Consider the following 20,433-nt stretch of genomic DNA (forward strand, 5'->3'; position numbering starts at 1 on the left):
CACCAAAATAAAATTATGTAACAAATGACAGTGTGGTTTAAAATGTACTGCCTGAGTTAGTGCTTATTTATTCCATTACTTGATTATTTGATTCTTTTTCTGCTCATCTTGAACATCTTGAAAAGGTGATCTATTTTTTTCCCTGTCACCTTATAGCCAAAGGAAGCAGAGAAAGGTTTTTATCCTGTGCTTGGGTTATGGCTGGCTGGGTAATATTAGCTTTATAAAAAATTGCTAATTAAAAATTGCCACGTCTGTTTACCTTCACTAAAATGTTTTTTTTTTTTCCTCACACCCTCAGCTATTAATTTAATGTTGCCTTGGCTATAGCTGCAATATTTTGATAACACAGCAACTTCATGTTAACTTTTTGAATGTTTATATCTTGGGATAATGCAAAATGTAAAGCCTTTGTAACCTTACTTACACTGTCTGTATCTGTCTTATTATTTCACTTAATTCAAGTCCTTTAATTCTAACTGAACACCAGCAGTATTTTCAGTAAAGTTTCTTTTGAAGATAAATATTGGAATGTACTTGGGAACTTTAGCCTGGGGGAGAGGGGAAGGGGAATATTTGTCAAACTTAAGCTGTCCATAGACTTAACTATTGTGAATGTCATTGTTTCATTTTATTATGATGGTTGACTTGACTCTGATGTTCAGTTTGTATTTTTGGAATTGCTTTTTTCTTAGAATTAAAGATGAACATTAAATGTGTGTATTTTCTGAGAGAGAAGAATGAGTTTTGATTCTGTATTTTTGTGAAATACATACGTGGTGGCTTCCTCCCATCCATTATTCCTCTATCTCTGGCTTGCCTGTTACTGTCCTAGAGACACTTGCCCTGTGCATAGACACTAACTAGTGTTTGAGCTGTGCTTGAGAGATGCCCTGTGACAAATGTCATGTACTGGAAAATGCTGCAATGGTGCTGCTGAAGCTATGGCTAGAGTAGTACAAATGCCTTTCTCTCTTTGTGTGAATTTTGCTGTATGTGGTAATGGAGTGTCTTAACAAAAAATACAAATGTTGCTGTACATAATGATTTCATTTTAGTATGACTTGATCATTTTATGTATGCATGTGTGTAAATATATGTAATTCAGCTTTGTTGTGGTCACTGATTTAGAGCCGTTTCCTTATGTATCAGATTTGATATTTTTCCATTATATATTATTTGTATTACTGTAGTATTTAGGTAGGTGAACTCTATTTAGAGACCATTCAAAAAAATGTAGGCATCAGATAAATGAGCAAGACAGCAAAGAAATAATGGCACATTGCTGGTCAGAAATGTGAAATAAACATCATAGCAAACTACTTGTCAAATCATTGTTCACAACAAAAACTTGAAGAGGAATTTTCTTTCCTCTTTTCCTTGAAGAGGAATTTTCTATGCTTTTCTATGCATGACAGGCATTTTGAGTGAGATTACAAAGTAATTTTGAAAGATCTTTCATTGTGGTATATAAAAACGAATGTCAAAATTGTCATTTAATATGAAAGATGACAAATAATCCAAACGTGGTCTTGAAGGAGAAGAAAAGCAGTTTGTCTTGGGAGCAGGAGGAGAGATAAGTGAATAAATAGGAAAATGGTCAAGTATTTGAAACCTCCTACTAAAGTGATCTTTAGTGTTGTATTTTAAAAGGAAATTGGTGAATTCAGATGGCACATACTGAGACCGGAGATTGAGCAATAATAAGAACACAATGATAAGGATGAACTGGACAGGAGCATCGGTTCTGTGCAAGGAGGGAAGAGGCTGGATCTTGCAAATGCTATGCAGGTAACATTTTTCAGGCTTCAAACTGTCACTTTTCAGTTCAGTGTGGAACTGATGCCTAAACACCAGGAGTGTGGAGGTGTCAGGTCTGTTGAGATCCTATTTTAGTCAGAAAAAAAAATAAAAATTGAATTGTCAACCGTAAGTTCATTGGAAAGTTGATTTTTTTAAATAAATTGAATCATTTGTAGATGAGATATAAAGAAGAGAGAGTCTTTTGAAGTCCCTAAAGAAAGTTCAAAGGGGAATGACCATTTTCTGAAAAAGACAGTACTAGGGCAATTAGAAAAGCAAAACATGAGTAGAAAAAGAAGCTGTGCACAGTGTGAGAATGATCTTGGAATTCAGTGCTTTTGCTATTCTTTCACTTCCATCCTTCAGCAGCTATGAAACGGGGTTTTGTACTGTGGTATTTTACTCAAACTCTTATGGTTTATCTCTGTTTTAGCAATGTCCAGTGCATTCTTCATACTCTGTTTTTAACTCTTGTTACTCATTTTTCATTTCTAGTATTCATTTCGGATCACTCCTGTCATACATTGAAAACCACCACCTTTTGTCTGTGATAGCGTAGTAGTTTGGTAACTCACAAATGCAGAACAGAAAAGAATATTAGATGCTAATGTTCCTCTCAGCTAGTTCATCTCTGCTACTTTTTGTCATGTTCCTTCATTGAGAGCCATATACCATCAGATCAAGTTGGCTTTTATTCATACGAAAGTATTTTGCCTTGAAGATTTTAGTCTCTCAAATACAGCTGTAGCTCATACAGTTTTTACATATCTTTGTCCTACTCTATTCACTGATATGAATTCACCAGTGAGGATTTTTCAATTGTTTTAACTTATTTCCAGCTTCTTTGTTTGACAATATTCTGTTCTTTCAATTTTTAGCCAATTTTGTGTTTGGCATTGATTGACTATTATGTGGATTTGGTTTCCTTGTCTTCTCTTGAAATACTTAATGTCCAGTGCAGTAGCATTAACTTGCAATCTGGAAATCTGCAGGATTACTCGAATAAGCTCATTTATATTTTATGTATTTCTGCAAAACCTGCTTGACAGCAAGAAGCTAATTAATGTTTTTATCTTGCTGTAAATAGTCTGCTCTTTTGTAAACACCATTTTGAAGTACTTCATTTGTGCTCTGTCATGTCCTAATGAATACTCAAAACTGTTGCTATTATTGCATTCATTCACCACCCAACTTGGCAGTGATAGCTTTCTACATATACTTTTTCCTCATTCATGAACGTTACTGAGAATGTCATAAGCCGCCTGTTTTGTGTTCTCACCTGCTTGCTGTAGCTTGGTATTCATAATCTGACAAATTGGTTGCATGAAATTCTAGAGGTTATACACAATGGTTGGAAATTCAGGGAAAAGTAAGTAATGAATAAACTGTTGCAAATGTTTTCAGGTTTTAGGATGCCTGAATATATTTGTAGTGATAGCAGGAGGAAAAAAGGAGCCAGAAAAGGAGGGGGAAATAAAAGGTAGAACTAAGAACTGATCAAGTAACAGTTTCTGAGTTAGGGAAATGGATGCTTTTTCTACAAAAACACACTTGGAATTGTCCTTGCTGACGAACTGACTTAGGGAGGATAGCTGGCTTCTTGCAGAAAAGTGTACATGTATACATATGTGTACAAATATACACATCCTGGAAGGGCAATGAGAAACAACTTGAATTGTATTTAATTGAGAAATTATTATTTCTAAGAAAGTTTTTAAGTGGGCTGTGAAATCCTTATTAAAAAGACAGCCGTTGAAGGACTATATATATATATATGTATTAAAAAAAAAGCAGGTCCTTGCCTTCTCTCCTCCCATGCTTTTTCTTCTCTGCTTGTGATAATGAGCCCAGGTATTATATGTGCTCACATGCCCTGCAGTCACTGAGAGGTAAGTACGCCAATGGCACCTGAGCCTACTTCCTTCTTCCCGGTGTTGTGGTGTCATCTTGTGGAAGAGAAGTCTAAAATAATGCTTTCAGAGACAGCATAAATGAATAATGGATGAAGCATCCTCAGGGCTTGGAGGGTGTCAGGGTGTCTACTGTCTCTTCAGAAAATGTAATTAAGAGTCTTCTCATTAATTGGGACTAGGATTGATAGAACTGTGAGTGAACAGTCATGGGTATCTTTTACTTGGAGTTTCACCACTCCCTAGAATCCTCAAGCATAACAAAAATGACCTTGACTCAACATTAAGTATTTTCTAATGCTTTAACATTTAGTTTGAAATAAAGATACAGACTATAGATAATGCACTTTTATAGCTTTTCTCTTGGCAACTCTCTCTTCCTTACACACCTGTATTCCAATTTGGCAGGTAGCAGGTGGACAGTGAAGAACGGTATCTTGTTTCCAGAAATGGAAGAAAGGGACTTGTGAGCTGCTTGGGTTTCCAAGTCTTACTAGCTATCCTCAACTGTAGCAATTGATAGCATGAGAGAAGATGATGTAATTCAAATGCTTCTGATGAAGCTTCAGCAGTATAGGTATGTTTACTATTAACATTTACTATACATTTTCACCTGTGTTAAAATAGTTGCCTTAAGTAAATTGTTGGTTTTGAAAACAAAACCATTCCCTAAGGCAAGGCCTACAGCTTTTGATCTGCTGTGCAATAATTTATGAATGTGGTGCTTATTCACTTCTGTACTAACATTCCTCCTATATGAGCAGTGAGTTTTTGTGATAGAGTACTGTTGCGGAGGAAGCGAGTTAGACTTTTATATTTCCTTGACATGCCTTGGTCACTTTGCATTAGTAATACTAATACTTAAAATTGGCTTGCCTCCCTTTAAACGCCTTCTACCAGAAGGTTGCCGCAATTTTACTGCCTTGTGAATTCTCCAAACTTGGTTCATTATTTGAAGTAAATCATGCCACCGAGACTTAAGTACTTACAAATGTAAGGTTTTACTTTTAACTGGAAGTCTGATTTTAACCAAGACTATTTTTGTCATTTTTTTTTTCATTTATGACAGTAATCATTCTAATTATCACTGTTAATAAAAAGAAAACCGACAACAGCAAAAAACAACCACACACACAATTAAAATGACTTCTATCATAGTAATTAAATGAATGGTACATTCTTCATCTTTCTCAAATATGTTGTTGCACAAGATTTTCTTACCTATGGTAGTTGCTAATAGATGTTAATAGAAGCTGAAGCTCTTTGTGAATTCACAGTACTAATTCTAAGTACATGTGATTATTTTCAGTTTAGAGTGGCCTTGAGTAATGAACTAGTTTATTCTATTGTAAATTATAACAGTACATTTTGAATTCTATCTGTTAGGTCTTGGTGAAATTTTAAAATATACATAGCCTTAAATTTTAAGGAATTACTTCAGCAGATGGAGAAAAGCTTCTCTTGTGGAAGAAACAAATAATGCTAAGGCAGGCCTTCCACACCAGAGGGTGAATGGTATGTTGCTTATTTTGGAAGACAGAGAATGCCTTGTTAAATGCAGATTTCTAGCTGGGAATGTCACAATATTTCTGCATTCTTTCATAGCCAGGATGAGGGAAGAATAACAAAAGTTCAGTGGTTATTTCTTTTGGCATGAATTCATTGTCTACAATGCAATCAGGACCTGGACGAATAAATATAATACTGCAATTCAGTTACTGCAATAACTGAATGTTGCCTTGTACTTTGCAGAAGCACTGTACCAAGGAGTAACTCTAATTACTGTTAAACATTTTATTTATTACTGCTCTCAGTAGTATTACTGACCTCTACTATAGTTTTGCACAAGACAGTCCCTGCTGTTCTTCCCAGAATTGTTCCTAACCCCATTGCCTGCATGAAGGCTACTCAGTTCTGGGTTGGTGTAGTGAACTGCACGTGCAACAAGGGATATTTTTAAATTTGGACTCTGACATGCATTTGATAACTTCAAAACTAAGTATGTTTTTCTGTTGCAAAGATTAGAAGTTAGTGCCAAATTCTGATCTGACACTGATGTAAATCTTAATCTATTTGCATTGATAAAATTGATTTTGGATTAGAGTGAATTAGAACAGTATTTGACCAATGCACAAGGAAGAAATGTGAAAGCTGCATTACTTAAAAGCAAGGTTCTTCTTAGCTTAGCATGCTTGATCTTTTTGCAGAAAGCATCCTTCCTTCATTATAAAATGAAGAACACAGGTTTAAACTTCATTTATTGAAATAAACTTCATTTATTGAAAATCTCAGGGTATTGCATAATTTTATTCAATGTTTTCAAGTCTTAAAACTTAATTCTGAATAAAAAGTCCATTAAGAAAAAAATTGTAGATTGACGTTGTCTTTTGTAAATTTTATACAATCAAAAGCAATCTAGTCTTCAAAATCCAAATAAGATTTTATTTAATGGCAAATTTAAATGCCAAATCCTTCACCTATGATAAGCATTCCAGCTGCCACTATCAAAGCACAGTGACAGTTTTTCCCTGTTTAGTTTTCTACAGTAAGCCTTGAATGGGGAGAAAATATAGCAAGAGCTCTTAATCACAAAACAATTTTTCAGATAACCTCTGACAATTGTTGCATTATTTTCCTTCTACCAGAGACTGTTGTGTCTCTGACTGTCTGTGAGAAACTGCTGCAGTTCAGTTTTGTCTTACCAGAGAAGTCTCCTTTCATGAGCAGCTTAAGCGAATACACTAGACAAAAAAGATGAGCGGTTGTTTTGCTAGTGAACGTATAACCTTTGTCAGAGAAGCACAGCAGAATTGTTAGCAAACCTAATTCCTTGAGGTGTCCTTGAAAAAGGTGGCAGAGTTTATCTCTTGGAAGTCTAAGCTGACAGCTAGAATCCAGTAGCTTTGGTGTAAGAGGTAGATGTCTTGGTCACAGCTTCAGAACTGTACCAGCATTTTGCAGATGTTTTGTAGCATCACATTTTGAGTGATGCAAGCAAAGAGAGATCTTCTAGAAAAAGGGACGGAGACCTAAGAATCTTGATTTGCTTGCCCTGAAGGGACCAGATCAAAAATTTGGAAGCTGATTCCAGTGAGCTTCAGCTTATGTCCGGATGTAGCTACACAGTATATTGATATTGGGAGATGTATGGGAGAAATAACATGAAAATATTATTTGCCATTCCAGCAGAAAGAATCAATGTTTCCTAGACTATGTTCTGATCACAGGAGTAAGCTTTCTCATTCAGGACATCGTGGAAAAAAGACATGCAGAACCTGAAGATAAACAATCTTATCTCAGCCACAGATTTGCAGAAGGAAGAAGTAGCTCAGCATACTTTGCAGTCCTCTATAACAGGTTTTGTAAGGAATAATACTTCTGCTTATAAAAACTATTTAGAAATACTATGGCTAGGTCCCACTGTCCGAAGTTGAAGCACTGTTGCTATGTACTGTAGCCCTTGCTAGTAACTAAGACTGTATCGGTGTTTCTTTATTCATATAGTGACCCTGTCTTATTTCCATATAATAACTTTATTCACAGAAAGTCTCCAAGTTGCAATTTTGCTTTTCACACATATGCTGTCATTCAGACACTTCTGTGATGAAATAGTTTAACACATTCATACAGGAAATTACTGTGACTTGTCACATTGTAAAATAGACTAAGTTTGAATTATTAAAAAAATAACTCACACACCAGGGGTTTTAAGCAAACGTTCTTCATAATCTTACTATGCTGCTAAAAGCCATTTCATCTGGAAATTACACATTAGTGATTTGAGGATGGCTTTGCTTTAGTTGAGGCATATGGCACGTTCCTTTGATCCTAAAATCTGAAGCTCACTTAATTCATGCCTTTTCATATAAATAGCTAGGTATACAAATGCTGCTTATGTGATCTGAGTGTACTCACCCACCTAAAAGACTGGTTAGGGTGAGCAAAAGGGGAAAGTTTAGTTGAAGAGCTTTGGTTTTTGATGCCTGTAAGTCACTTAACTGCTGCATTAGTCATACCCATGTAGTAGACAAAAACTAATAAAAGAAATAGGTAAATAAAAGTGATTTCGAGACTACAAAAATAACTTTAAGGTAATGTTTTCACATACTAGGATACACCCCCCCCTTACAAAAGGGAAAGAATAACATGAGAAAGAACTTCTTGAGAAGCTACCTACTACATGAGGTTAATATTGCATAGCCTTCACAAACCATTCTTCTGTGTGTGTGCTTTGATCTGTATACCCTATAGTCAGTTGTTTCTTGAATCTTATGTAACAGCCAAAAAGAAAAATAGGGTTGTACAGCTATCAGAAACAAGATTTATGAACAGGAATGGCATCTATTTTCTCCAGTTCTGTTCAACATCACCCCAATTTCACAGACAGTGCTTTTTTTTCTTTTAAAGTGCTGATGTTAGTCACCTATATATTAAATAAAAAAATTCTTTGTTCTCACAATGTTAGCCCAGTGTTTCTCCATGACGCTGTACACTACAAGCTAAGGACTTCTTAAGACATGTAATTTTGAAAATAAATGACAGCAACACCAGACTAATCCTGTGGGTCCCAATCCCATAAATGCTTAGGCACATATGTAAATTCACTCACTGTTCACCAGCAAATAAACCCATTGCTAGAGTTACTATTTTAAGTTCTGTGAATTTGAAAAGAAAACCAAACAGTATTAACATTACTTTGCATATGCAACAAGCATTCTGCTGCACTGCTTGCTCATAAGCTGGTCATTAATGATCGTTAACAAATGCTACAAGCATAAAGAATGTTTGTTAATAGTAGTTGCAAAAAATGGAAGAGCAGGGGGCAAGGCATTCTGTTCATGATAAAAAACAAAACCCCAAAACATAAGAATTGAAAACCTGATGTGTCTATTACAAGTTTAAAGGAATCTGAAAAATATTTTCTTTCCTGTAGCAGTTTTTGCCCTCCTTCCCCTGCCACCTGTTACACTGTTATAGCCATACTGAATATTAAGTTCTACTTTTTCTCTTATCTTCGAAGAGATTTTTCAGCATGTAAACTTGAACAGCTGATACCACCACCATTACTCCCAAGTTGACCATGGACCAGAAATTCACTCTGTCAAAGTTACTTTCTTGTATATTTCGGTCGCGAGCTTCAAATGCTCTGAGCAGGGTCTGAATCTGGACGCTTTTGCTTAATCTGGCTTTGACACTGTTGATGGATTCCTAGTAAGTAACAAAAGAATATATTTAGAAGAAAAAACAACACTTAATAGCTTGCAACAAATACTGAAACTGTATTACTACTTTTAATTTCTTGCCAAGTAGACAGTTAACTTCAGTTTAAAATGTGTACCTGTTCGCAGGTTTTTCATGAATTTATCTAGCCTGTCATATGTCACTAAAAAGGCTTAATTAAAGTAGCATTAAGGTTATACAGCAATATCATAGAATCATCATAGAACAGTGATTGTCTTTCCTTTTCACAGGAGGATAGGGATGTGGGAGGGAAATCAAACCTAAAATCATTTTTTAATATTCAGTTGTATCTTAGGGAAATGTGATTCCAGGTACTCAGAAAAGTAAAAAGCAGTTACCTCTAATGGATTAGTCTTAAAACAAGTGATGTACTAGAAGACAAATGTAGGTTTTTCTGCTGGATAATCAAGTTAAGGTACTTTTTAATGCAACCTACTATCAAGATTATAGCTGTAGGAGAAGAAAAAAAAGTATAGTAATGTTATATTCCCATATTCTGTTTTATGCTTTCACAGTAGTGGCCATATGCTTTCACAGTAGCACTCAGTATTTATTAAAGTCCTCATTGAACTTGCAAATAACGCCATAACTTGACTAAGGGAACAATGACATCAAACACTAATATTAACATTACAAAAATTATAAGATCTGTAAAGCCCTCAAATAAAGACAAGCCCTGCCTTTTTTCCTTTTGGAAGAGATATTTGTATCTACATAAGTAACTCAAATTCACCTATTTTTTTGTGATTATTGCAAGAGGGATTTTCTTCACAATTTCCCCTATAGTAATTATTTTCTGTAATTGGCTTGACTACTGGTTTAAAGAAGATCTGGCTGGCTTCTCAGATTCAGTGTTTGACTGACCCTGGTTAAAAATATACCATACACATGTAAAAGATCTGTCATCTTTAACATTTTGTTCAAATGTTTAAAAATCTGCATTTTGCTTGTTGCAAGGAATAGAGTACCTTTTTTTTTTTTTTTTTACAAGAGTCTTCAGTCTTTGTGGATGCTATTTTTTGTCTTAAGTAGATACATAGATCTGATGTAAATAGTTAACAGCAAACAAATTTTTTCTGCATCGTAACAATTCTGCATCGTAACAAACACTAGCAGTGTTCCAGGAGCACCAAACAATGTTCTGCTTCTAGAGAAATCTAAAAGTAATCATTTAGTGATGAAAAGAAATAAAAGCTTGTGAGTGGGCAGCTGTTTTCACCCTAGAGCAAACAGGACCAGCGTACAGCTTAAGCAAGCGTCACCGTTCATAGTAACTGAAAATCCTAACGGTGGCTGTTGTGACTGTAGACTGGATCCAGATTGACTTAAGCATGCTTTAAATAAGAAAAAAATAGAAGCAAAGCAGCTATGACAGCAGGTCTCACATTTTCTTGGGGTCTCTGTGAAGTGTTGCCTGCAGTTGCTTGGGGCCTCGGGACATAATGTGCAGTATCTCTGCCACACCAGTAACATATAGCATCTACTTCTCTCCATGTACTTCAGCAGTAGCACCATGCTCAGCAGCCCTAACGATGGTTCACTATTGCTCTTCCAGATGTCATCAGAACACCAGCAGGGGTGAACCTGCAGCACAGTATAGGTTACTTCCTGGTCTGTTTATTAGGTGGGAAGTTGGAAATAAAATTGGGAAGACAAAATATAAAAACAAGAAGAGAAGAATTAACCCATGTGCTGGCTGAGCCACTTCTACAGAGATGGGAACAAGAGGCTTAAGCAGTATTTCTCAAACATATGATAAAAATCTAAGCAGATTCTAACTACATCATTGGGATTAAGTAATATTTTAATGGTATAAACATTCATTTAATTGCTACAAGGGAAAAGTGTCCCATTTTAGCAATAGGAAGAAAGGAAGCTGAATGGGAAAAGGAATTACTTTGATGGCTACACAGTTTCTTCTTGCTGATTAAGGGTCTATTCCAAAAATATTCTCAAGTTTCTGTGGGGAAGCATGAGATTGATGGTGCTAGGCTTCATGTATCAGTAGAAAAAAAATATGGGACTGGAAGAGTTTCCAGGATGACATGACAGACCAAGACTGAATGGCAGTAAATCTTTTTTCCAAGTAGTCTTACATTCAGAAGTATTAAGTATCAAATACTAACCAGAATGTCTTCCAGTTTCATATCTAGAAGATCTGTGCCTGTAACATACTTCTTCCAGTCCTCTTGATCTTGACCTTCTTCTCCCATATTATCCAGGATCAGTTCAAAGAAAATCACCTTTTCAGAAATGGTACTGAATGTGTTGTCAAAGCAGAACATATAATCCCCATCTTCTGTTTCCACCCTGTGTATATAAGCATGTCATTAAATTAGCTACACCTTCCGTGATGGTTCTCAAAGAGCAAGTTCTGTAAGTGAGCTTTTTCTCTTTAAGAAAGACAAACATACACTTAGGAAAAACTGAATAAGTTTTTTATATAAAATTAAGAATACATTACAGATTGGTTAGTCATAGCAAAACCACTCCACTGACTAAAGGCTTAAAATCACGAAGATAACAACTTAATTTAATTTTATTTGAATTTTGAATCACTGTTAACAATAAAGAAGAAGCTATATTATGAGTGGAATTCTTATACTCCACAGTAAAATACCAGTGATTAATACATATCTTGATAAAAGGACTGGAAAAAGAGGGTACTTTTGAGTTATACTGTTTATATGCCTAAAAAGATCTTTTACTATTATATGTGGAGACTTTTTTCAACTCCACACTAATTATTTTTGTTCACTGACCATTAACTGTTACCGTTAAAATAAAAGTATACTTAACTTCATGGCAAGATCCATATAAAAAGAGATGTTTATAAACATATAACTGGTATTCTCAAACTGTCCTAATAAAAAGTCTTCTATAATACAAAAAAATAATAAAAAAGTACTCAGCCTTCATTTTAGATGTATTTGCTAAAGAAATCAGAAAAATGCTTTATGTAACACTTGAAAGATTTTAAACTTACGTATGAACTCCATCTGATTTTCTTTCATCAAAAACTAAAGTTTCACCTTTTGGGGAGAGTAGATGAAAATCAACATCTAATCCTGCTCCATCTAGAACCTGTGAAACAAACAAACAAAAATCCTCCAACCAGTGCAATTCGTGGTTACATTGATGAAGGTAATGCTTTTAGGTAGGGGAACAGAGAAAGATCTGAAATCTGAACCTGTCTGTATGAGTTCATACCAAGTTAATTTGAAACAAATTAGAAACTGGTTCAACCCAAGAGCATTTTAACCATTTCAAATCTTAAACTAAATATGATCTAATTATGCAAGACTGGGCTTATATTGAACATTTCCATAATGTTTTTAAAAACGCATACAATTTCATCAAGGAACAGGGTTAGGCAGCCTTGCAGTACCAGCAGACAGCTAAACCTGGCATTTCTATGACGCATCATTGATGAACAAATACCAGTATTCGTCCTGTGGTTGCAAAGAAATTTCACAACAAAGGTTACATGTATACCCGTATATATTTGTGTAAGAACATAATCTATGCAGCATCATCCCTAAGATCTCCTTGTTGGGTGAACTGACAGCATAGAAGACAGGACTGGACTTGTTACACCAATTAAAGATGTGCCACAGAACTTCTCACCTTTTAATGCAGATTTAAGGTCTAACCTCTCCCAGGGCATTCTCATTTCCCCAAAGCAGAAGGGATGGAAGGCATTTTGTTTCTAGACTCATAGTAAATGTATACAGTATTACAAAGCTGTGCTGCTTTAACTATGACACGGCTACAGTTGGGTCACCACATCTGTTGTGTTGGAGACTTCTCTGTAGGGAGGTAGTGACTGCGTGGGGGGCTGCGGGTGCAGAGTGGCATCATTTTTATGACATTACTTAGCTCCATGTTTGCTTTCCAGTGAGCTATTTGAGCACAGCAGTCCTGCTGAAATTGAGGGCAAAGTTTACACCAACTGGAAGCAATGCTGGAGACTTACCAAAAAAAGAAAAGGCTGGGAAAATGAATCACTAACATTTGATAGAAAGAAAACCATACATAGTGATACACCTTTAGGGCTATAATACAACCTAAACATACAGGAAGAAAGCTTCCTATCAGCATAGCATTTACTGCATTATGTCACCGGAGGACAACCTGCCTCTCCACCTTAAACACCCTAGGCTTTGGCCATTAGAAATTCAGGATAGTATTTCAAGTAACATGGAGTGCGTTTTCCATGTTCAAGTAGAAAGATGAATCACTACTTTTAATAGTAGCACAAGAAATTTATGCTTGAGGAGAAATAAGTCTCCTGTTAAATACATTTGTTTTCTCTTTAAGAAAAAATAAAGGTCTGCTATGATTATTTTGCACTGACGTTTTAAAGTAGGATTTTATTTTAAGCTTCAGTTTTGGTTAGAGAAGACTGCATGAAAAAAGCTTGAACACCTCAGTCTTTGATTCTGTTTCAGTTCTGCATGGAACAAAAATAATTAGAAAACAAGTGGGATTATCAGCTTTGTATTTTAATTGGGAAAGAGGAAAACAAGGAGCAGGGGGCAGATCCTGCCCCATTCTGAAAGCAGCACGTAGAGTAGCAGGAAGGGCAGCAGGGCCTCTCTGGGAGCCCAGTTAAATAAGGCTGCTTTTGGAAAACTTTCCTCACGGAGACAAAAGGTGTTTAGTACAAGCAGCGACAGGCAGGGAGGCGTTATGCGCACCCGCAGCAGCTCTGCTCACGGTGTCGGGCTGCCACTACACAAGGGCACAGAAGCCCAATTTCTACTTTTTTCCCCTCTGTTTTAGAGGGCGGCAACTTGGAGACCTGGTACAGCACAAGAACCTGTTACATCCCCAAAGAGAAGGGAGAGCAGCGGCCTCCCCCCGGCAGCGCCGTTGTCCCAGCAGCACGGCGACGCCGGCACCCCGCGCCGCCCCGCCGCCCCCGACCTGGTACTCGAGCTCCAGCGAGGCCTCCTTGCGCATGGGCTGGTAGAAGCACTCCCTGCGGCCGGCGGGGAGCGTGAAGGTGAAGTCGCTGTCCAGGGACGGGCTGAACTCGGCGGCGCCCAGCACGGCGCAGCCCGCCGCCAGCACCAGCAGCACCGCCCGCGGCGCCATGGCGGCCGCCGGGACCCCCGCCCACCCACAATGCACCGCGCCGCCGGGCGCTGCGCTGCCCGCTCCCGGGCAGCGGCGCTGACGCAGGCGCCGTGGGGGCTCCCGGCGGGGAGAGGCGGAGGCAGAGGAGCGCTTCGCGTGCGCCCGGCGGGGGAGGGGGGAGGGGGGAGGGGGGAAGAGGGAAGAGGGAAGAGGGAAGAGGGAAGAGGGAAGAGGGAAGAGGGAAGAGGGAGGCGGGGCCGGTGCTAACGGACCGCGCGGCTCGAAGCGGATCGGAGCGGCTGAGGGGAGCTCGCAGACGGACGGACAGACACACGTCTTCTGGGGGTCTCCCGCCGCCCGCGGGTACGTTTTCCTTACTTCAGGAGCTGTGTGCAGCTCTTTATAGAAGAGATCAGAATTAATTTTCAAAAATCGTCGCGACAGGCGGCGAGCTGCAGTGGGCGGGGGGCACGGGCATCTCCCAGCCGTTCGTCAGCGGCGGCGGGGCTGTGCCCGGGCTCCTTCTGTCACGCCTGTCTGTCACCGTGCTGCCCGCAGCAGCTCGTCCACAGGTTTCCTCAGTAGAAATTCACGAAGCTGCTCCTACTTCATGAGTAGGTACAGGACATTTTTTCTTTAATAGGGCCATAAGTTAAACATTGCGTTTGTACAGAGTGTTGTTTATCTAGTGCTAGTGAATGTAAGAAGAGGTGGTGTGTGAAATGTGTGTTTACATTTGGAAATATTTTTTTTCTTTTCTCTTTTAAGTTTTAAATTTTTAAATTATCTTTAAAACTATAAAATATATTTGCAAGTAGTATTCACATACATTTAACGGTGTTTTAACATCTTAGCCAAGTGTGGTACCAATGGAGTGTACTGTGTGGACTCGTTCTGAAAGTGCTGATGAAGAACTGGTTGCAAATGTACAGTCGTTACGAGATCAGCTGAGGAGAACTGAAAAAAGTCTACAAAGTCTAGGGGAAGAGCTTTCCAGGTATGAATGTGTTTGGGAATTAAGAGTGGCCTGTCACTTGTAGCGTAAATCTGTTTTACTGAGTGTAGCAGATTACTGCAAGTAGTTACTTTAGTGTTTTGCTCTTGAGTACTCTTTATGAGCAACTTGAAAATAATAAAGTGGGGTAACAACTTCTTACTCTCCCCCCGGCACTAGTACAAGTGAATATTCTGACAACTGCTTTGATGAAACTGCAGACCTCACCCTGGAGGACCTTGTTCAGCCTAACTGCAACTATCAGTGCTCTTCCAACTGCAAGAAGATTGCTGGTAGAACATCTCGCCAGGATTTTCAAAGAAAATCTGAAGTAAATATTGCACTTGATAAGTTTTTTTTACTGCTTTTGTTTGTTTTATGTTCTATGTTTATGAAATTTTCTTGCTCTTAGAACTTCCATACACTTTATCCTTGGGTAGCTGTATCACAGAGCACTCTTTAAACGTAATATGATATACATATATTTGTTCTGCAGAGATTCCAATGGTGTATATATTGCTGACATATGCACATGTATGTAGAGATAAAAATACATTTTTTTTATGTCTAGTCTGAATTGACACCTATAACTTATGATAAATCTGTGGAAGAAAATGAACGTCTTAGGGAGAAGATGAATGATCTTCATGAGCAAAATGCATCTGTGGCTTCTCAGAACCACTACCTAAAGAATAGAACTGAAGCAATGAACTTGGAATTGATGCAGTTAAAAACAAGAGTACGTATCTTTAAATGTATTTGCTTTCAAAAACAAACAAACAAAAACACTAGGGACCATGACTTCTGATGTGGTTTTTTTTGTTGTTGTTTTGTTTATTGTATTCAACTTTAATATTTAAAGTTTGTTTAAATCTTCTATACGTTTTTTTAATAGTCACAGTACTGTTTAGTACAGTTCAGCAATAATTTTGGAACAGAATAGTTTGGAATCTATTTCTCCATGAACAGAATATCTATTAATTTTCTCTATTCATGTTCCAAAATTTAATCTTAAAACCAATAAGTCATAGAATACAAGTAAGTTGGAATGATAAATTGTTATACAAGGAGATAAATCAAGGGGGGGAAAAGCCTTTCCTGCTCTTCACTTTGTAAATCTTAGTTTGCTAATAAAGAGATAGAAGAATAAGTTATATAAGAGAATAGTTCAATGATGTATTTAGTACTGTATGTTTGTGTGACTGTATTTTTCTGAGCTATATTAATGTGAGTAATAACGCATAGTAGTCATTTGTCTAGGAAATGAAAAATAACATCTTGGGTTTGAATCGTATTGCTATTTTGAAAAAGAGAAGATGAATTAGAAGGAATTATTGTAGTTAATCATTACTGATTTAATATACGCTTTGTATATATACTTTTTAGGGCAATTGTTATTCTTCGTTTATATGTAACACTGATAAAATATAGCTATGCTTAATTCTTTTTGTTTGACAATTGCTATTTCCAAGGCAGTGCAAATAAGTAGATAAGCAAAATATTTGTCTGTCTGGTCTGGAAAGAACAAATAGAGGAACATAAACCTTTGGGGAAAAAGACAGAGACAAGATCAACGTGTAAAGAAATCACTCTCTGCTAGACAGCATATCAAGCTGGAATGGTGCTAGGGAACTGGAAGGATATTAAAAGAGCAGAAAGTTGGAGGTCAGTTTGTGTTATATGAACAAGCATCTTCTACCGCAAAGTGAAGAGCACTGTGTCATTCAGTAGGCAGATAGTTTGCAAGCGTCTCATCTAAAGGTATATACGCAAGCACTAATGAAGCCTTAAATATGTTTGTATTTCAGATTTTTTATCTTGAATCAACTTTAGGTACACGTTTAGTCAGCATTCCTAAGTTAGAAGAACGGATTGTAAATCTGGAAGCAGAAGTTTCAGCTCAAGATAAAATTCTAAGGTAATGCACTTCGTAATGCTATTGTGGTCTGCTTTCTAGTTGCATCTGTTTATTTAGGATTACATAATTACTGTTTCATTGTGGGTCATGTAATGTAGGGCTTGAAGCTTTCATTTTTAGAGCAATGTATCTAAGGAGGGAGGTGTTCTATTTTGTGCATACATCCTATATGGAGAATGCACATCAAGAAAGGGAAAAACATAGTAAAGGGAAAAGAAACCAGTTTACAATCTACACTGAACATGAATGCACTTATAACTGAATAGAGTGATTGTATGATACATGACTGTACAACTTCTATAATAAACAAGCATCCATATTTTCAAATGTGACTGTGTACCATGTAGCACAAAGGATTCTTTCTTTATGACTATATTAATCAACACAAATGACCAAATAAAGCTAATGTAATCAATGTCTAGAGGATGTCAGGAAGACACACCTGGTTGTCAGTTTATCTTAAAACCTCATGCTATATAATATTCATATAATGCCTCAAAAGTCCATTTTCACAAAAACTTTTTCACAAAACGAGTAAAAATAGTTACCTTACCTTAGTGTTGTTTACCATGTGTATGTGCTGGCCAGTCACGTATTTCTAGAAAAATAGCGATTTCTGTGTTCAGATGACATAACCCCAGTCATCTAGGTCGTTGGCAGCCGTGACACCTGATGCCTACTGATGTGTTTGAACATCACTCCAGACATAATGCTGGGGAGTTTTATGGTCCATCTGGAAGCTGTGGGTTGTTCCAAACCTAGTTTTGAGAGTTGCAGTATGTTTGACTAGCTCTTGTCAAACAGCGTGTGCAGAAAAGTTTCCACTCCTTGCCTTCCTCATTTTTTTTAAAAGGTTTCTTTATGAAAAACTCCTGTTTTTAAATCACTCTTTGTTTGTTTGCCAGAGATGCAGAAGATAAACTAGAGCAAAGCCAGAAAACAATAATGGAAAGAGAAAGCATGTTGCACAGATATAAAAAGGACTATAAAAATCTGAAAATGGAGTTAATTGAACAAAGCAAGCAAGGAAAAAGGTGACTAAGTGATTTTAATAAACTAAATATAAAATAGTAATGCTTAAGTGTTTATTCCTTTTGGCAGATGTTTAATTTATGGAATCAAATTATTTCTATGCTTTAGCAATATTACTTTAAAAAAGAAAAGGGGAAATTGGCCTTTCTTTAAAGGCTGTTTTAAGTAAGCTTTTTTTGTCTTGAAGCTTGCTGGTAGTTGCAGGCTGATCCGTTACACTAAAATGTAATTTAGCTGTTTATCCAGTTTATCATATGTTTTTTTCTCTTCACAATAGATGTTCTTTAGTGTTGAAATTTGTCCAGAATGTATTTTTCCTGAATTATTTTTGTTTCTGTCTTGCAAGAATCTACATCATATGCTTTTTATGTTTCAAGTATATGATGTTGTGATGAATGGAACTAGTTAACAGTACTCAGTGCTGTGTTTTGGGGGTAGGTGTGGGGAAAGCAATAGAAATGCAACTTAGATCTGAGAGAATCATAAAATGGTTTGGGTTGGAAGGGACCTTAAAGATCACCCAGTTCCAACCCCCCTGCTATGGGCATGGACACCTTTCACTAGACCAGGCTGTTTTTTATGTTATCTTTAATTTTATTTATATGTATGGTACAGTTGAAAAGGGCACTATGAAAGCAGGAAAAATAGTGAAACAGTTGGCAGTGGGGGGTGCTTCTTTGAATGCTTGTTTACCTGATACCACCCAAGTCTGTTTCCTTCACTTATTGATGTCATCTCTCTAGTATCCCCAGAATAATTTATCCTTTGATCAGTTCCTATCAGACCTGGCAAGGGGACAGGAGGATTATTTAAATAGCAAGTGTTTTTTGAACAGCATCAAAAATGTTTATTTTTAGGTTCATAGTATTATTGGAATTTTATTTACCATGCAAAAATCACATTTAAAATGTATTCATGCCTTGTGACACTTTTTATCTAGGGGCTTGGGAATCTTGAAGGAGAAAGGAAATTACCTGAAGTTGTTAATTTGGTTGTTTCTTCTGTTTCCTATAACTGGAGGAAGGAGTTAACTAATCATTGAAATTCTCTCTTTTTTTTTTTTTTTTAAATTTGTATGTTGCTTTGCAGAACAGAACAGCAAAGAAATGAAGCTTTGTTGAATGCTGAGGAGCTGACAAGAGTTTTCAAAAAGTATAACGAGAAAATAATTGAAAAATTAGAAAAAGTGGGTTTCTTTTCTTTACTTTTTTTTGCTACTCTTAGTATTTTCCTTCTTTTAGTATGCTGGGCAGCAAACAGCTATGGCTTCACTGGTGGATCAGTTGTTTCTGTTGTTGGTGAGCAAGTCTTAAGAGAGGTGGAATGGGATAAGCAACTGTCGGTGGTGATAACGCCAGTTTATCCAGTTTTAAACTTTGTACAGTGTGGTTCTTATTCATCCCTGAAGTCCCTGAGGTATCCTAACAATGCTGCTATTTCTTGTCTCTTGCCTGCAGCTGGGAATCTTGTATTTTTAAAGGTTTACAATCCTTTTTAAAGAATTGTTTTGACTCCATCTTTATAATCTGTCCAATGAAATGCATGCTAGAGAACAGCTGAGATAAAAAAATTCATATCCCACAGTTCTAATGGTCAAAATGTTTCCTGAATTTCAGAAGGAGAAATTATACAGGCTGCAGACTGTTGTCTCGTATGGAGAATTTTGATTTGATTTGATTTCTTTCCTTTTGGAAGGAGATTGCCAACCTCAAATGTGCCCTAAAATATTAAAACAAAATGACATTACATTTTCCCAAATGATGGGGTGGGGGGAGGTGAGGGAATGTTTTCTGCTATTCTCGTTCTACTCACAACAGAATTATCTATATGCTTAACAAGGGGGGTGCATGGAGGGAACGAACAGCATAGTGTTTATAGTATTTTTCTTAAAATACAATAGCAAAAAAAACACCCCACCTCTCGACCTTCAAAACTAGACTATTGCTACACAGTAATGAAAACTTACTTTTTAAGGTTCAAGCAGAAAAAGAAGCCTTGGAAAAATATTTAATGAATTGTGAAAAAGAAAAAGAGAAGTTGAATGAAAATTGTATCAGCTACAGGAAGGATCTCGACATCCTAGAAGAGCAATTAAGGTAACACAGGCTTTTAAAAAATTCTGTACAGTTATTTTACTGTTACAGTTATTTGGGAAGAAATTTCATGTTCAACTGTCACCGGTAAACTGCTTCTCAATTTGTACAGTTCAAACCAGATCAGGACCAGCATCCGTGAATACTTAAGGTTTCTCTGTTGTATTGTTGATATTGATCCTAATACTAGACACATTAAAAAAAAATATTAGCATACACCTACAGATTTTTAAATGCTCTTCTGTAACAAATCCCACACGCTGCCACACATTCACAGTTACAAACAACACTTCTACAGCTTTCTGGGAGCATGGGTTGCCCTGCTCGCCCACAGTTTCTGTGGGAGGTGTGGGTGTTCTG

The 20,433-nt window shown here is 37.0% G+C and overlaps 2 protein-coding genes across 9 annotated transcripts in view; one reads left to right on the forward strand and one right to left on the reverse strand.

The window, feature by feature from the left end:
* Positions 1-6,001: 6,001 nt before the first annotated feature.
* TMED5 (transmembrane p24 trafficking protein 5) lies at positions 6,002-14,210 on the reverse strand. Its single transcript, XM_013186612.3, has 4 exons — positions 13,884-14,210; positions 11,941-12,038; positions 11,081-11,264; positions 6,002-8,921 (listed from the first exon to the last, which is right to left on the reverse strand). Exons 1-4 carry the CDS (start codon positions 14,052-14,054, stop codon positions 8,703-8,705), a joined length of 672 nt encoding a protein of 223 aa, XP_013042066.2. The 5' UTR covers positions 14,055-14,210; the 3' UTR covers positions 6,002-8,702.
* Positions 14,211-14,242: 32 nt separating this feature from the next.
* The window catches only part of CCDC18 (coiled-coil domain containing 18), a 30,028-nt gene continuing 23,837 nt past the window's right edge, over positions 14,243-20,433 (forward strand). For 7 of the 8 annotated variants that reach the window (XR_007164523.2, XR_007164522.2, XM_048067052.2 and 4 more), the window contains exons 1-8: positions 14,243-14,399; positions 14,891-15,033; positions 15,211-15,361; positions 15,602-15,769; positions 16,839-16,948; positions 17,854-17,982; positions 19,070-19,166; positions 19,955-20,076. Coding sequence is in view for 6 of the 8 variants with exons in the window: in XM_048067052.2 (XP_047923009.2) it covers positions 14,906-15,033; positions 15,211-15,361; positions 15,602-15,769; positions 16,839-16,948; positions 17,854-17,982; positions 19,070-19,166; positions 19,955-20,076 (905 nt within the window). In the remaining 2 variants the exon portion in view is untranslated. Of the gene's footprint in view, positions 14,400-14,472; positions 14,655-14,890; positions 15,034-15,210; positions 15,362-15,601; positions 15,770-16,838; positions 16,949-17,853; positions 17,983-19,069; positions 19,167-19,954; positions 20,077-20,433 lie in introns of those variants that run through there. The other variant, XM_067001609.1, reaches the window with a different exon arrangement.

The sequence above is a fragment of the Anser cygnoides genome, chromosome 8 (genome assembly GCF_040182565.1).
Source record: "Anser cygnoides isolate HZ-2024a breed goose chromosome 8, Taihu_goose_T2T_genome, whole genome shotgun sequence".
NCBI classification, from domain to species: domain Eukaryota; kingdom Metazoa; phylum Chordata; class Aves; order Anseriformes; family Anatidae; genus Anser; species Anser cygnoides.

Excerpts from the sequence above, each read along its gene's own strand:
- TMED5 (XM_013186612.3), bottom strand. The coding sequence starts at position 14,054 with ATGGCGCCGCGGGCGGTGCTGCTGGTGCTGGCGGCGGGCTGCGCCGTG. Across the intron at positions 11,265-11,940 it reads AAATCAGATGGAGTTCATAC|GGTGGAAACAGAAGATGGGG; the intron begins GTAAGTTTAAAA and ends TTATATACACAG. Across the intron at positions 8,922-11,080 it reads TGAAACTGGAAGACATTCTG|GAATCCATCAACAGTGTCAA; the intron begins GTTAGTATTTGA and ends GTTACTTACTAG.